General features: G+C 29.3%; 1 protein-coding gene across 1 annotated transcript; it reads left to right on the top strand.

Moving 5' to 3' along the window:
- Positions 1–431: 431 nt before the first annotated feature.
- LOC109818867 (1-aminocyclopropane-1-carboxylate synthase 7) lies at positions 432–3,705 on the top strand. Its single transcript, XM_020384401.3, has 3 exons — positions 432–1,674; positions 1,768–2,057; positions 2,530–3,705. The coding sequence occupies exons 1-3, from the start codon at positions 1,504–1,506 to the stop codon at positions 3,395–3,397; spliced, it is 1,329 nt and encodes a 442-aa protein (XP_020239990.2). The 5' UTR covers positions 432–1,503; the 3' UTR covers positions 3,398–3,705.
- The last annotated feature ends 13,575 nt before the right edge of the window (positions 3,706–17,280 follow it).

The following is a 17,280-nucleotide window of genomic DNA, read 5'->3' on the forward strand; positions in this document are numbered from 1 at the left end:
GTTAATAATCTGAATATATTTGGATCAAATTAACGAAAATGTACAAGCCATTTATATTATAATTTATTTATTCATAAGCTTAACAAATAAACGTCAAAATAAGTTTAAAAGAGTTATTTTGACGGGTATTTTAAACTTATCGAATCGAAATAAGCCTACTGTAAGGTTTCTTCACAAATCTAAACAACTTCGTGTATAAATTATTTCAAATGTCCTATATTATTATTATTATTATTATAATTATTATTAATATATAAAAAGTAAATTATAATGTTTCTTTGTGAGGCAAGTATATAGTAGATAGTCACATTCCAATTTGTTAAAAGAAAAAAAAAAAAAAGCTAGCACACTACTTAATTAGGAAATGAACAAGTAAATGATTAATCAAGATAAAGCACACTACTAAATAAAGAAAAATATTAATCTAATATTTTCACACTCATCTTACACCTCATTATATAGCATTACTTTTTATTTTCTCTTTCTTTCTTTCTTCATCCACATGACATTTAATTTGGGAATGAAAAAAGGTCATAAAGAAATGATGTCAAAGAAATGTTTTTCAATAAAAGAAATGTGTAAATGGTCAAAGCAATTTAATCAATGCTATAACTCTTAGCAGGGTGTTGATTACATAATTAAGTTACTTCTAATACGTACTTAAATGTCAAAGCTTTCAATGCAAATTAAGAGAATCACGTAGAGGAACACGTTTACTTTAAACTTTACAAAAGTCATTAAATTCTGTTGTTTGTTATAGATGCAAGTGTGGGGTCAGAAGATCACCCAAGAGCTTCTTCTTTGTCCCAGCTACTTGCAAATCAGAATCTTAATCGACCTTTTGGGTTTCTTGGTATCTTTGTCAGATCATCAAAACATAACTACTCCAGAACTTTTCCCAAATTCTAGTGTTAAAAACCTTTTCATATCTTAATGCATGATTTTGTTCCGGAAAGGAATTTTTGGAGTTTGTTTGGCAAGGGGATTTGATCAGTCATAGGTTGAGAATAGTAGAAATTGGTTCAGAACTCAACCACTTTTCTATTTAATAAACAAATACAAAACCATATGCAATCACTCACCCGTTCAAAATATTATAATCCATCTGCTCCATTAAATCTTTAAGCACAGGAGAAATATAATGGCAAAATATCGCTCTCCAAACAACCACCGTATATTTTCTGTGTGGATCCGTAACAGTTGTCACAAGTCGCAACAGGTAAACTATATCTGTAAAAGTCTGAGAGGTGAAGCTCCGATTTGCTTACATTTGAGAATCAATAATTTATATTTTTCTTTATAGTTTGTGATGAACGCGCCAGGCAAATTGAATGAGCTTTTTTTTTTCTTCTTTTCTTTTCTTTTTTCTGTCTTAATTCTCAAAGCCTATATATAGAGGGGGTTAACACAAACTTTTCATTCAAGTTCAACGCTCTCTCTCTCTTACTCACAGCAGCTTTCTGCTTTCTGTAATTGAGTAACTCTTTTGCAAGGAAGCTAGCTATGGGTATTGAGATTGAGCAACCTTGTGTGGAGCTTTCAAATGTTGCAGTTTCTGAAACTCATGGAGAAGATTCTCCTTACTTTGCTGGGTGGAAAGCCTATGATGAGAACCCCTACGATGAATTGTCCAATCCCTCAGGGGTTATACAAATGGGGTTGGCAGAGAATCAAGTAAGTGTACATATAGTTAGAACTCAACACAAGAAAAACTCCACTTTAGGATTAATTCATGATAATTGATCCTTTTCATTTATTGTACTGCAGGTTTCATTTGATTTACTTGAAAAGTACTTGGAAGAACACCCAGAAGCTTCCACATGGGGAAAAGGTGCTCCTGGTTTCAGAGAGAATGCTTTGTTTCAAGACTATCATGGGCTTAAAACCTTCAGAACTGCAATGGCAACCTTCATGGAAAAAGTAAGAGGAGGGAGAGTAAAATTTGACCCTCAAAGAGTAGTCCTCACTGCAGGTGCAACTGCAGCCAACGAACTCTTAACCTTCATTCTTGCAAACCCCGGAGATGCTTTACTTGTTCCAACCCCATACTATCCTGGGTAAGAACAACCTCTTAATCACTCATTGAATTGGTTCAATATATTCTAGACAAATAATCACCTATCTTAACAAAAAGAACCATTATTTCTCTAAAAAAAAATATCATTGGTATGTACAATACTTTTAGAATAATTGTATTCTTAATTTGTATTGATTCACGTATCCTATTTGTGCATCTTACCAAAAATATCTAATCAATTTTCTTCTTTGAACCTCGAAGAACATGATTTATTGCTTTCTATACACATTAAAAACTTGTTCAAATACAAGTAAAATCTGTTTTTTAAGAGTTTTTCTATTGAAAAATATTTATTTTCAATTAAAAAAAACTTCTTGAAGCACTCATAAACTTGTATCTCGGATTATATATATATTATGGATACAATCATAATAGACCATTGGTAGATATAAAAGTAAAACAATATAATAAGTTATACGTACTAAGAACAATTTTCACTTTTTTGTTTACAGATTTGATAGAGATTTAAGGTGGAGAACTGGGGTGAACATAGTTCCCATCCACTGTGACAGCTTAAACAATTTCCAGATCACTCCTGAAGCCTTAGAGTGCGCATACAAAGATGCAGAAGCCATGAACTTCAAAGTGAGGGGAGTGCTGATCACAAACCCTTCAAATCCATTAGGTATAACAATCCCACGTTCGGTTCTGGAGGAGATTCTGGACTTCGTGACACGCAAGAACATCCACCTGGTCTCAGACGAAATCTACTCAGGCTCGGTGTTCTCCTCCTCGGAGTTCACAAGCGTGGCAGAGATCCTCGAGGGTCGCGAATATAAAAACGCAGAGAGAGTTCACATTGTTTATAGCCTCTCCAAAGACCTTGGCCTCCCTGGTTTCAGAGTTGGCACCATTTACTCTTACAACGACAAGGTGGTGACCACAGCGAGGAGGATGTCGAGTTTCACCTTGATATCTTCTCAGACACAGCACTTGTTAGCTTCTATGTTGTCGGATGAGAAGTTCACTGAGAACTACATTGAGACCAACAGAGAGAGGCTGAGGAAGAGGTATGAAATGATCATTGAAGGGTTGAGAAGTGCGGGGATAGAGTGCTTGAAGGGAAATGCAGGGTTGTTTTGCTGGATGAATATGAGTCCACTGTTGGAGAAGCCAACAAGGGAAGGTGAATTGAAGCTTTGGAACGCTATTCTGCATCAAGTCAAGCTCAATATCTCACCAGGCTCTTCTTGCCATTCTTCTGAACCAGGTTGGTTCAGGGTTTGCTTCGCTAATATGACTGAGCACACGCTGGAAATTGCATTGCAGAGAATACGTCACTTCATGGAACGAATAAGGACACAAACAGAAAGCGTCTAAAAATATATATATTTAATTAATTTCCATTACTTAATCAATTTATTTATCTCTATTATTATTAATCTTTTTTTTTTCTTTTTTCTTTTTTCGAATGGTTCAGTACTGGCCATTTTGATAAATTCTTTATTCGGGTGTAAAGCTGATTCAACTGGATCAATCCTTGTTTGCTTGCTTTACCTAAGCAAGTTCTTTAGAAATGTATGTCTTCTGTAACAGTATCATTATTGAAGGGAATTACCAATGATAATGGACCAAATCTTTGTCATTAAATTATTAATCCTTGGACTCGGTACTACCAGTTTCTCTGAGTTGGGAGTTTGAACTTTGAAGTACGTATAATTAATAATTAACAGCTAGCATTAGCAAAAGACCAAAACTCTAGTTAGCTTCATGACAAGGTTGGAAGCAATAAAATATCAAGAAAAACCCTCACTTAACTAGTTTCAAAGTCGATACGTATTATCATGGTCTTGTCATGATTATGTGGCTGATCTGACTTGATAATTAAGACACACTTAACTACTGTACAGTTAAGAGTTATATATAACCAAAAAAAAAATGTTTAAGTTTTTTTAATAAAATATAAATAAATTTATTAAAGTCAACTTTATCTAAAAAATATTTAGATAAAAATTAAGTTGAATTTAACTCACTTTTGTTTTAAAATAATAACTTTATTATTTTTTAATTTCATACATTAAGAAGTAAAAATACACATTTTAATATCTTTTAAATAGATAATCAAACACATTCTTAATATTTTTAATCCAAAAATATAATAATAAATGAAAAATTATTTATTATGAATGTCATTAGAGATATTTTTAAAATGTAATACATATTTTATGTATTATTGTTAAAATTAAAAATATGTAATAATTTTTTTTACTATATCATATATATTAACCTAAAAAAATTATATAAAAAATTAATTATACTTAATTATATATGTATCAAGACTAATAAGAGATTAAGTAGTTAAAAGTTACCTAATAAATTTTCCTAGTTCAGGAAATGGTCCCCCACGTGATATACCGTGTGATTGAGATTAGTCGTACGTCCATGGTAGATATTGACTAAGAAGTTCCATTATATATTAATATTAATATATGTAGCATCACACCAACAAACTTAGAGCCCACGCTAAGTTTCTTATATATACTATAGTTTATTTTAATTCATGCGCTCCAGGCCTCCTAATCAGTGTCCATTAATTAAATGATTAGTGTTTTCAAATCATAGTTAAGCATGAGAGACGCCTTATTAATACTGTATTAACTAACTAAGACCATGACCATCATGTATGGTTTGACTGAAAAGGGAATATAATCTATTCAACCTTGTAGATTAACATTACTATTAGAATCAAGCCAACTTAATTGCTTATAGAGTGATAAGGGGTTGCATAATTAATAATTTCGGTAATTGAAGGATGATTTGACTTTTTATAAAAAAGATTTATGTAGTTTTTCAACTAATAATTAAATTCTAATTTAATTGTTATTTACGGTACATATTTGAAGAATATTTAATAACATGTTTTTTTAATATGGAATATTTAATATAAAAAATAATAATTAATTTCTTTATATGGAATCGTGAATATATATAAGATGGATACTTTCTTTCTATAGGGATTTCATACCCAAAGTCAGTATTGAAACATTTAATATCATGTTGTGCTACATCCGAATTACTTACTAATTAAACTTTTAATTTTATCATAGTAAGTCAACAGAAATGTCACTAAACAATAGTAGTATTTTGTATCCAAGCTATTTTAGTCTACAATCTTCTTTCACCAAAACAAACAAATTAAAAAGAGATCGAAAACGAATGGCAATCAATTTCTTAATCTTTTGCTGAATGACAATTAAATGATCTGTAGTCACTCTATGGTGACTAATCACGATTTTAATTTTCTAATAACGCCCGATTTTTCTAAAAAAAATATTTTTAATTGCTATAATCAAGTTTTTGACAGTTTTCTTACCTAAAATTCTATGTATTCATTTTCTGTATAAATAATCGGATGTTTAAAAAGAAAACAATTAATGGATTTAAAAAAATGATATTAAGTTTGATGAAATTCAAAGTAATTGTTAAACAAAGAATTAAGTTAGGATTTCAGAGAAACAGAAGGTTTTAAATTTTCTTATTTTAAATGAAATAAATATATTAGTTAGTAAATTTTAAGTGGAAGGTGATATTTTTTTAAAATTTTAATTAAGTAGATAAAAAGTTGAATGAAATTTTTATAATGATTAAAATTTGATAATTAAATTTAAGTAAGAAAATTATCGAAAAACACTACAAATAAAATGAAACCTGAATAATATTATGTAGTTTGACTCAACTAGGCTTGAAAGACAGGTAATTAATATGAGGAGCATGTGATCTATATTGAAACTTTGCAACATCTCCTTTCTTATTAATCACTCTGAATAGTCGTCGGCTTTTCTATGTTTGTTACAATTTGAAACAAAATTCATGACATTAGTATTCTACACATCTAGAATATATATGGACACCCGGTTAATTAAGGGTGTAATAATGCAAACACAATGGAGTTTAGTGCGTATATAAATCGCTAGTTAATTCTTTTAAAATAAATCTATAATAGTTCTGATACTATTATATAAAGTGAATGTTACTCTTATTTATTTGTTGTATTTCTAATCCACAAGACTTTAACCTAATGTACGTATGCCATGCATATGAGTTGCTCATCCTTGACCACATATGGAGAAAGTATAGAAGCACACGTACGTCCTTTCACCTCTTAGGCACATACGTGGGATAGAGGTGGCACCTTCGACTCTTGAGATTCTTCACGTGGAGTGATGGAGTCAAGAGTGCATGCATGTTTTTGGATTGGAGTTATCAAACATTTCAACTCATGCTGCATGCTTCAAATCATGACCTTGTAATTTTATCTATCTTAATTCAATTTCATATCACATAATTTACAATTTATATATTTTGTTCATAACTTTCTTGTATTTTTTTTTTATCTTGCCACAAATATCTTTAAGCACACTAAATTAGAGATCGACTAATTATACTTAACACTGTGAATGTCGTTAGCCCACGAATTTGAACGTGAAATCACATGGAGTCATGGATGTGTATGGTGGTGGGATCAAGCAAAGCTTAAGTATGAATGTGGATGCTGGTCAATGCCCTACATTTCTGTGTAACTTGTAAATTGTGAATACAGCTTTATTCAAACTTGTATACACTCTAAATTTGACTTATCTCTAGTACGCGCAATTATTAAAAGTTACACCAATCTTATAAAATTTGCTTCAAATTGTACCAAACATATGTAAGAAAGTTTTAGGTCGTCTCCAAATAAAATTTACATCATTTATTCCATTGAAAATTTAATTCAAATTAAAACAACTTAAGCTTAATTGTAACTTTTATCCTTTCCATTTGAATATTGTTCATAAATTTTATACAATCGAAAAAAGTTATTAAAAAAAATATACTTTAACTTCGATACATGAATAATAACAAGAGGCAAAAAAAAAAAGTTAATTACATATACATTGCTAGTGTAAAGTTTTTTTACACTGACAATCAATTATATTTCTTAATTGTGTCATGTCACTGTTAAAAGTAAATGTATTTACAATGACATGACACAATTAAGAAATATAATTGGTTACCAGTGTAAAAAAAAAAATATAGGTAATTAACTCAAAAAAAAATTAAATTAGTACATTTAAAACTTCAAACTTGAAAATACCATAGAACACCAAAATTAAGACAAATTGCATGCTATATATACATGGAAAGCAAGGTGCTTGAATTTGAAAGGAAACAAGAGATGTGTTCCTTAGCAGAAAACCACTTTCACCGACTTAACTTTGAACAAATTATACGAAATGTATAAAGTCAACAAGGCTCATTCATAATTCCTAAAAGCAGTAGCATTTCAGGAAGATCGTACAGACCACAAGATGGTAGGACCATTTGTGATTTTTCTTTTTTCAATTAACTAATTTTTTTATATTTCGAAAGTTGAATGAATTTAATTTAGCCATCAATTTTTTCCCAAAAATCTTTAATTATTATTTTTCTATTCAAATATTTGAATGTTTATGATGAATTTAGGATATTGACTTCTAAATAACATCAACTTAGTCTATAGAAACTGACATCAATGCAATCATGCCTTCCAGTATAAATAAGTTCAATTTATTCTAATCTCGTGATTTCAGAAAATTATTTTTAGTTTGTGTTAAATGATTGAAAAACTAATCTAATGTTTCTTATTTATTTTAAGGTATGAAAGTAAAGTCAAACTAATGGTTTTAAAGCTTAAAATAAATGTATGCTCAAAATTTTAAGAATGAGAGAGAGAAAACAATCACGTATGACCAGGACAAATGGAAACTTTATTGGAAGATTTTATTGGGTACTGATAAAAAAAATTAAGAACGACCTAGCTAATACGCGTGTAATTATCATATTAATAAGGTGGTTGTGGGAATCTTTATTTGTATTTTTTTAAAAAAATTTCCAAGTTGTGTACTTTTGCTTCTCCATTTCAGATATTCCAATTTCCAATAGCAATTCCTTATGTATTGTTCATGTTGACTATTTCATGGCAGTGTGTGACACATAAACCAAACCTGTTTATTTTACTATGATCTTAATAAAAATATCTATTGATTTCACTAGTCTTTTTTTTTTTTTTAAATTTTAATTGCATTAGAATTATTTTTTCAATATATTCATTTTCTTATGGAAAAGTCAACGTGTGAATCATCGTATATAAAATATTTAGTTTAAATTGAAAATGTTTCTAATAATTACATTTTCATTTATTCTTCATAATGAAATAGTGTACTGCAGTATATGGTACTTTTTCAAGTATATATTAAGTGTTGTACTAAAAAAAATTATAAAATAAATGTCATGTTAAATTTTAATAAAATATTAATTATCTCTTTTTTATTTATACTATTAATAAAAAAGTTTTTGAAAAAGTGATTATTATGTTACATTTTTAACAACGAAAACTAATCACAAAGTTATTCTATAAAATTACTATTCTCTATCTATTAATTAGTATTTTTTTATCTGTGTAAAATAATCAAACACAACACCTATTATAAACTATTATATAGAAAATTCATTAAAAATTAAAATAAAGTTACACAGTAAAGTGAGCAAATACAGTTAATTACACTACAACAAAATTGTCATATAAAGATACACCTTATAGTGACACTATACATGTTACTAAAAATTACTTTTACCCACATAATAACTACAATATATGTTGGTATATTATTAAAAAGTGTGAATATATATTATAATGACACACAAAATATGTTATTAAATCTCATCCAAAATCAACACTAAAATTGTGCGTAACTATATATTAAATAGACATATACCTACATATATTATACCTATAATAACACTTTTTGTATATTACTATATGTAACATTTTTTGTAGTGTTATCGATATTTATTTTGATTCTTTAACTGGTGATCTTAGCTTATTGGTTATATTTTTTATATATCCTACTAATGAACAAATAATTACTAATGATACATAGCATCCCACAGCAGCCCCATGTGGGTGATGAAGATGAGGAAATTGAAGCATGCAACAAAATAACGTGATTCTCACGGTCATAGCCCAACTACTTGTAATCATCATGAACTCAACTACTAGTTTGGAGTTTAGCACACACACATCATGGCTCATGCAATTGCAAGCACAGGGTGAAGGATCTTGTTCCGTGATGAACGCTGCCAAAGTGCCACATGCCAATCTCATACGAACTTGTCTATTAATTGCATTTTTAATCAATTTCCCATTCACATTACGTCTACTAAAAGCCCTACCCACAAGGCTAGGTTAACAATTGACATGGGAGAATTTGTTCAAAAATACATAAATATGTGCGTAATTGTCGAAAATTCTACGTCAACTAATTATATGGTAAATTAGTGTTTATATGAGTGAAAATAACTCACAACTTACAAATTATTTTTTACAGAATTAAGTTAATTTAATATTTATATTTTAAAATAAAATCTAAATTTATCCTCACGATTATTATTGAGTTTTGAATCATCGGTTATTAAATTATTACCAAACCATTTACATATATTTAATTCTATAATCTTCATGTTAGGGATATTTATTTATTAATGTAAAAAAAAATATTTAAAATCTTATATCTAAAGTTGTTAAAATCAAGATTTTAACTATAAAAAAATGATAAACTCATAATTTAGATTGTAAAATCTTAAGTTTCCTGCTTAAAATAATTTATAGGATATATTATATTATATTTATTGATAAAATAAATTAATATTATAATAAATTTAAGCTCAATTCAATCTTACAAAAAAATCAATTCGTGTATGTACTCTTACATGAGTACAAAAGTATTTTTATCCTTCTCCATTAAGTTCCTAATTTTCATTTTTTGAGTTTTTCCTTCACCAGTTCTTGTTATGATCGATGTCCTTGACCTTACCTATTCAAGAAACGAGAAGGGTCTTCGACTTAACTGATCCGATAAAGAAAAATATTGTATTGAAAAAGTCATTCTAATCTTACAAGGCTACAAGAGCAATTTTATCCTTCTCTATTAAGCTCCTAATCTTCATTCTTCAAGTCTTCCATTTGTTAACCCTTGTTATAATGTCCTCAACCTTATCTATGTAAGAGAGAAGAAGGGTCTTCAACTCAATTAATCTATAAAAAAAATATTGTACTATAAGAATTGTTATAATGTTTAAGTAAGTGTTCAATCTTAGTAAAAATAATGTAATAAATGTTATAATAATTATGATCTAACTTAAAATACGATTATTTATATTATATCTTTATTTGACCCTAGAGTTGAATGATAAGCTCACATCACAATCTAATTACCTTTAGTCTTACATGATAAGTGCTCTTATCATGATTTCGAGATATACATTTAAATAATCTTCGATAGGATTCCGATACGTCCTCAACCTTATTCTACTTGTATAGTATATATTAATTTGATGATGTTATTAGTTGATTTAAGAATGATTGTTAAGATCGTGATTTACTTGTATAGTATAGGTCCTTAGTGTTTTAGTGGAATTGTGTCTAAGTATTTTTATTTTTATTTTTTATTTTTTTTATTTTTTTTTAGTAGTTGGGCACTAGGACATCATTGAGCCCAATTTAGCTTTTCTGTTGATGTTGTTATTATATAAATATAACATATACTATATATAATAAATTAAAGAATAATATAGTACTGAACATATAATAGAATTAAAAAATATATAAATAAATTATATAAACCATATAACATATAATATTACAAACTAGAGAGTAATACTAAAGCAAAAGAAACATAATAAATTAAATAATAATAATTAACATATTTGTGGTTAAGTGAAATCAACACAAGAAATACATTTTTGTTGCTTAAGTAAAAATTTGGCAGGCTAAATTAATCAATATTAACTATATTATATATATATCATTTTATATTAAAAGCTTAATTAGCACTTTAGCAGTTGTACGTCGAGACATATCACGTTTATTTTCCTATGACGATTGATGATTCTTTAATAAGAAATATTAACAACATTTATTTTGACACCAAGAAATATTAACAACGTAAACTTTACAGTACATATTTTTAATATTTTTTTTTTATTTTTCTGCCAAAAGAAGAAGAAAAAATTATTAAAAAAATACAAAATTGTGTGGATCACATACTTTGTTTAATGAACTTTACTCATAATTTTATAGTTTTTAATAATTTTTTTTATCTAATAACTACAATTTTTTATTTAATAAAAAATAATAAGTTAAAAATAGAAATTATTATATAATTTCATACCTATGGTCTCAATCAAATTAATTATGTGTTACATTACATGTATTGGAGTTTTTATGTATTGATGATCCTAAATCAACTAATAATTTATCATGTTTTATTTTTTGGTGAAATAATAATTATCATGTTAGAACGTGTATTTTAACGCTCGTCTTCTCTAATTATTGATGGGTTTGCATGGTTGCAATTGTATTTTATGAAAATAAACTAATTTATCTTTTCAGCACTAATTTCTGAAAATTTTCATTTATTTAAGTTGTAACACAAACTAACAAACCAAGGGGGGAAAAAAAGATTCAGATGCAAGACTTAAAAAAAAGAAGGTTGGACTATTACAAATAAATACGAATTGCTATATACCTGAATTAACACCTAAAAAAATTCTGGTCACCTGAAAATAAACATCAAAAAGTATATCAGAAATATTTATAAGCTACCAGTAACTATATATTAGTGAACATTCAAAGCAAAATGATTAATTAATTAACATTATTCGTAAGGATGAAAAAGATTAAAAGTTAAAATATCATTCACTTAGGAACAAATGTCTCGCCTTTTGGCCCAAAATTTCAAGCAACGAAGTGATGTACGAAAATGCTATAATTCATAATAAATAAATAAAAAGTATTAGCAGCACAATAAATATTATGAAATGGATGAATTAATACAACAGGTTCTTAAACTACTATTTTTTTTTTATTACTTTAGCCCCCCACTTAGCGGCGGATTTATTATCATAAGAGTGGAGGCAGGTAGTTTTTTTTTTTTTTTTTTTTTACCATTTTGAAAATATAATACATATTTATAATTATAAATCATTTTTATAATTTAAAGTATAATAAAATAGTTATAAAATAAATAATGCCCCCTCTAATTTATTTAAGTTTGGCTAATTCAATTTCTCAATTAGACATTTTTAATATTATTTTCCTTCTTTTCTTTAAATATAAATTTTACACATTATTTTTGTAACTAACAAAAAATATTTTCTCCCACTTTTGTCAAATTATATTCCTTGTCACTACGTGTATAAATGACTTTTTCATGCTATTATATTTTATCTATATTCTTTAATTGAATCTCAATAGTTTTTTAAGAAAATATCAAAGAAATTAATTTTTTTTATTACAACTGAAATTGTTGATTATAAATTTAAATTTTTTATTTTTATATTTAAATATAATTTATTAATAATTTTAATATTACAAATATTTTTAAATTTAATTATATAAAAAATTATCATCTACAATATATAACTAAAATATTAATTTATATATCTATTTTGCTTTCACAACTTAAAATTTTTGGATTTGTTACTACCGTCACTATTAAGTTGACCTTAATAATTCTATATAATATTTTCTAATAAATTTATAAGTAAATATTCAAATTAAACTATGAAAATATAGTATTGATTGTATTAAGTTGACCTTAATAATGCCCTCCGAGATTGTACCTCGGCCAAACAAGTATGGACCTCAATGTCTGGCGGAACAAACATCTATCAAACCTTGGATAGTAATATTCAGGAGTGGTTGTTGTTCCACTTGACAAGAAGAAGCTTAGGAGGGTTGAACTGGCCCCTTACCTTTGCCATCACAGTCGACGCATTATGGCAGAGAAGAAATACAGTCGTATTTCAACATTCTTTCTCATCGACAAATCAGTTAATATCTATCGTCATTAATCGTGCAAACTCTATAGCCAACCGTAACTTTCCTTTTGATGCAGGGGACCAGACAAGGGTCACAAACAACCTAAGGAATTGGAATGGACCTCCCTCAGGGTATATCAAGCTAAATGGTGATGGCACTGTGTCAAACGCGGGAACTAGTTCTTGTGGCGGTTTAGTCTGGGATTCAAATGGTAGGTGCATTCTGGCATATTCAAGGAAACTAGACCACTGCTCTGTCTTAAAAGCTGAGTTGTGGGCTATCTTACAAGGACTTCGATTAATCCGTCTCTGAAGTTTGGGTTCACACATTTTAATAGAGTCTGATTCACTGGAAGCAATCACACTGTTAAAGAATGGATGTCCCCATCAAAGGGATTGTTCTTACTTGGTGCAACAAATATCTGAGTTAGCAACTTCATGTGAGACTTTCATACATGCATATTGGTAGAGAGGTCAATCTAGTACCAGACTTATTAGCCAAACACCACCCTTTATTAGAGGAGAATCTTGTTATATATGATTCACCTCCTAGTTTCATCCTTCCTTTATTAACCGCTGATATGGTGGGTGCTTGTTGATTTGTTCTTTTGGGCCTTTGGCCCCTTTATTAAAAAAAAAAAAAAACGATAAAAATTATGTTCACAGTTTCTAGTTTCTGAACGTGGAATATATTAAAAGTTCCAAATAAAAAAACGTGTAATATATTTATTCAATTGAGCTTCACAGAGTATTCTGACTAATAAAACATAAGTTGAATTACATTTTTTTCTTCATACTTTTTAATTTGTGAATTTCATTGTTTTTTTTTTTGGAAAATTTTTTATTCACTATTTAACAAATTATTGATATAATGCTTTAATACACAATCGCACTATTTCGCCAACATTTCCGTTTAATAACAAATATTAAGTTCTAGAATGTTTGGAATTAATAACTTAAAATTTAAATAATATATTTATTCAGATTTTAATTAATATTTTATTTAACATTTTTGTTGGTCGATTACATTTCTTATGCTTGACAAAGTTTTTTTTTCTCTGTTTTTGGTTTAATTATTATTTTAAACTATTTGACCAAAATTCTTTAATATTATATGTTACATTTATTAACTTACCTTACCAACTAATTCTTTAATATGTGTCACATTTATTAACTTACCTTACCAACTCTCTCGAAAACACTATAGTTTTTTTTATTCTTTAAGTTGGTTTTTGAACGTTCATTTTATTGTTGCACGTAGCTGATTTCTTGCTTGTAAGTTGTAACATCACATAGCAACTGGTTGGTTTAATCTCTAACCTCTGATGTTATAACTGCTAATGCCTGTCTATATTCTTTATCTAACACGTATCATATAGCTACTCAATAGTTAAATTTTATTTATAATTAACTCTAACGTTTATATGTTTTGATAAAAAAAAATATTTTCATATTAAGAATGTGGTACATGTATTGTGAGTATAAAGAATAAGAGCTTAACTCGTATTATTGGTTTAGGTTAAGTAAAATTAGAATTATCTTTTAAAAGTCGTTTTGTTTTAGATGAAGTTTTTTGATATTATAATTTTTTTTTTCTACAAGTGATATTTTGTTAGTTCAACAAGATTTTAAAGTTGTTCTAAAATCTAATCGAGTTGTACTTTCTCAACATGATTCTTTTGTTGATAAAGGATATACTTGTGATGATTTATTTAAACTTAATTCCATGTCATCTTTTATTAATGAACATTGTTATCAGTGGAACATAATAACTCTAAAATAACTCACACACACAAAAAAGGAAGAGAGGAGAAAAACTGATTTCATCATTTTATCTATTTCATTTCATAACACACACGAAATTAATACGTACAGCATATGGCCTTTTATAGGCAGATGATACATCAAACAAAATAGTATAATATTATATTTAGAAAACTTCATTTGGAAGGAACAAGAATACAAATTGGCTTTGTCCTCTTCGATGTCAAATTTTGCTACTTTCAATTTCAGATGTGCAGCCTCTGTTGAATTCCAAATTTCAATTTGAGACGGTGCAGTAATTTTTGAATAGTCAAAATTAAAAGTTCCTGTTGCAGCAATTTAAAATTGTTGGCTTGATTTAATTTTCTGACATTGCCTCCCTTAAATCAAGTTTGTATCATTCCAAGCATTCTTTTTAACTTATAAAATAACTCGACTTTTAGTGGCTTCGTGAAAATATCTGCAACTTGTTCTTCAGTTGGACAATATTCAATTGCTACTTCTTTCTCAGCTACCAGTTCTCGGATTTTATGAAATCGAATATCTATGTGCTTGGATCGTCCATGAAATACTGGATTTTTGCATAATGCAATTGTTGACTTATTATCACAAAATATCACTGTGGGAGTATTTTGCTTTTGATGCATCACTTCAAGCATTCTTCTCAGCCACACAGCTTGGGTTGCACAACTTGCTGCTGCTATATATTCTGCTTCGGCTGTTGAGAGTGCCACCACTTGTTGCTTCTTTGATGACCATGATATAGTACCACTTCCAAGACTAAATGCATATCCTGACGTGCTCTTTCTCGTCTCTATATCTCCTGCCCAATCACTATCCGTATATCCAACAAGATTCACATCAATGTCTTTATCATAGAAAATTCCTTCTGTCAGAGTACCTTTGATGTATCTGAGAATTCTTTTAGCTGCCTGCCAATGAGAACCTCGAGGTTTTTCCATGAATCTGCTGAGTAGTCCAACTCCATAGACAATATCTGGCCTGGTTGCAGTTAAATATCTAAGGCTTCCAATCAAACTTTTATAGAGAGTTGGATTGACTTTCTTGCCTTCAATGTCACTTGTCAGCTTCAACTTTTCTTCAACAGGTGTTGAAATTGGCTTTGAATTCTCCATCTTGAATTTCTTTAAAATATCACCTGCAAATTTATTTTGAGAAATGAAAATTCCATCATCTTGCTGATCAACCTCGATGCCCAAAAAATAAGACATTAGACCCAGATCCGTCATTTCAAAACATTTAACCATAGCCTCCCTGAATTCTGCAAACATTTTTGGATTATTGCCAGTAAAAATTAGATCATCAACATAGAGGCACACAATAAGAATATTGTCAGGATCAACATATTTGATATACAAAGTGTGTTCAAATGGGCATCTCTGAAAACCATTATCCACAAAGTAAGAATCAATCTTCTTATACCACGCCCTGGGTGCCTGCTTCAAACCATACAATGCCTTCTTCCATTTGTAGACTTTATCTTCTTTTCCTTTAACTTCATATCCTGCAGGCTGCTCAACATATACTTCTTCTTCCAAAGTGCCATTCAGAAAAGCAGATTTAACATCCATTTGATGAATTTTCCAATTATTTTGAGCTGATAGAGAAATAAGCATACGAATTGTATCTAGTCTTGCTACAGGAGCAAATACCTCAAAATAATCAATACCTGGCTTTTGTTTGTACCCTTTTGCTACCAACCTTGCTTTAAAGCGATCAATTTCTCCACTGGACTTGTACTTAGTTTTATACACCCACTTTACTCCAATTGGCCTTTTATCTGCTGGTAAGTCTATCAGCTTCCATGTTTGATTCTTTTCAATGGCATGAATTTCTTCATCCATTGCTTTTCTCCAATGTTGATTATTTGAAGCTTCTTCAAAAGTTACAGGCTCACAACATGCAAATAAGGCAAAATTGATAATTTCTTCATCAGATGGGTCTTTATCATTACCCACAACATAATCCTCCAATCTGGCTGGTAGTCTCCTTTGCCTTTGTGGTCTGCTTGATGTTTCTGGTTCATCAGGTGTTGGATCTACATGTCCATTCTCCTCTTCATAGTGTTCTGGGTTTACTGCAGGCTCCTTTTGGGCTTTGAAAGACCAATTCCACATTCCTTCTTCATCAAAGGTCACATCTCTATTGATAATAACCTTCTTTGTCAGTGGATTGTAAAGCTTATACGCCTTTGAGTTGGTGCTGTAACCAATGAAGATGCACTTCTCTCCTTTGTCATTAAGCTTCTTTCTGAGTTGATCTGGTACATGAGCATATCGCATACACCCAAAAATTCTGAGATGCCGAATTGAGGGCTTCCTTCCACTCCAAGCTTCTTCTGGTGTTTTATCACAAACACTCTTTGTTGGACACCTATTCAAAATATACACAGCAGTAGAAACTGCTTCTGCCCAAAATTCTCTAGGCATTTGTTTTGCCTTTAGCATGCATCTCACCATATCCATGATTGTTCTGTTCTTCCTTTCTGCTACTCTATTTTGTTGAGGAGTGTATCTAGTTGTCATTTGATACTGAATTCCATGGTGGTCAAAGAAATCTGCACAGGCAAGGTATTCTTG

This window comes from Cajanus cajan, chromosome 1 (genome assembly GCF_000230855.2).
Source record: "Cajanus cajan strain Asha chromosome 1, NIPB_CcT2T_4, whole genome shotgun sequence".
NCBI classification, from domain to species: domain Eukaryota; kingdom Viridiplantae; phylum Streptophyta; class Magnoliopsida; order Fabales; family Fabaceae; genus Cajanus; species Cajanus cajan.

What these genes read in the sequence shown, in the direction of transcription:
- LOC109818867 (XM_020384401.3), top strand. Translation starts at nt 1,504, where the DNA reads ATGGGTATTGAGATTGAGCAACCTTGTGTGGAGCTTTCAAATGTTGCA. An exon ending in TGGGGTTGGCAGAGAATCAA is followed by an intron (nt 1,675 to 1,767) that starts GTAAGTGTACAT and finishes ATTGTACTGCAG; the next exon opens with GTTTCATTTGATTTACTTGA. An exon ending in CCAACCCCATACTATCCTGG is followed by an intron (nt 2,058 to 2,529) that starts GTAAGAACAACC and finishes TTTTGTTTACAG; the next exon opens with ATTTGATAGAGATTTAAGGT.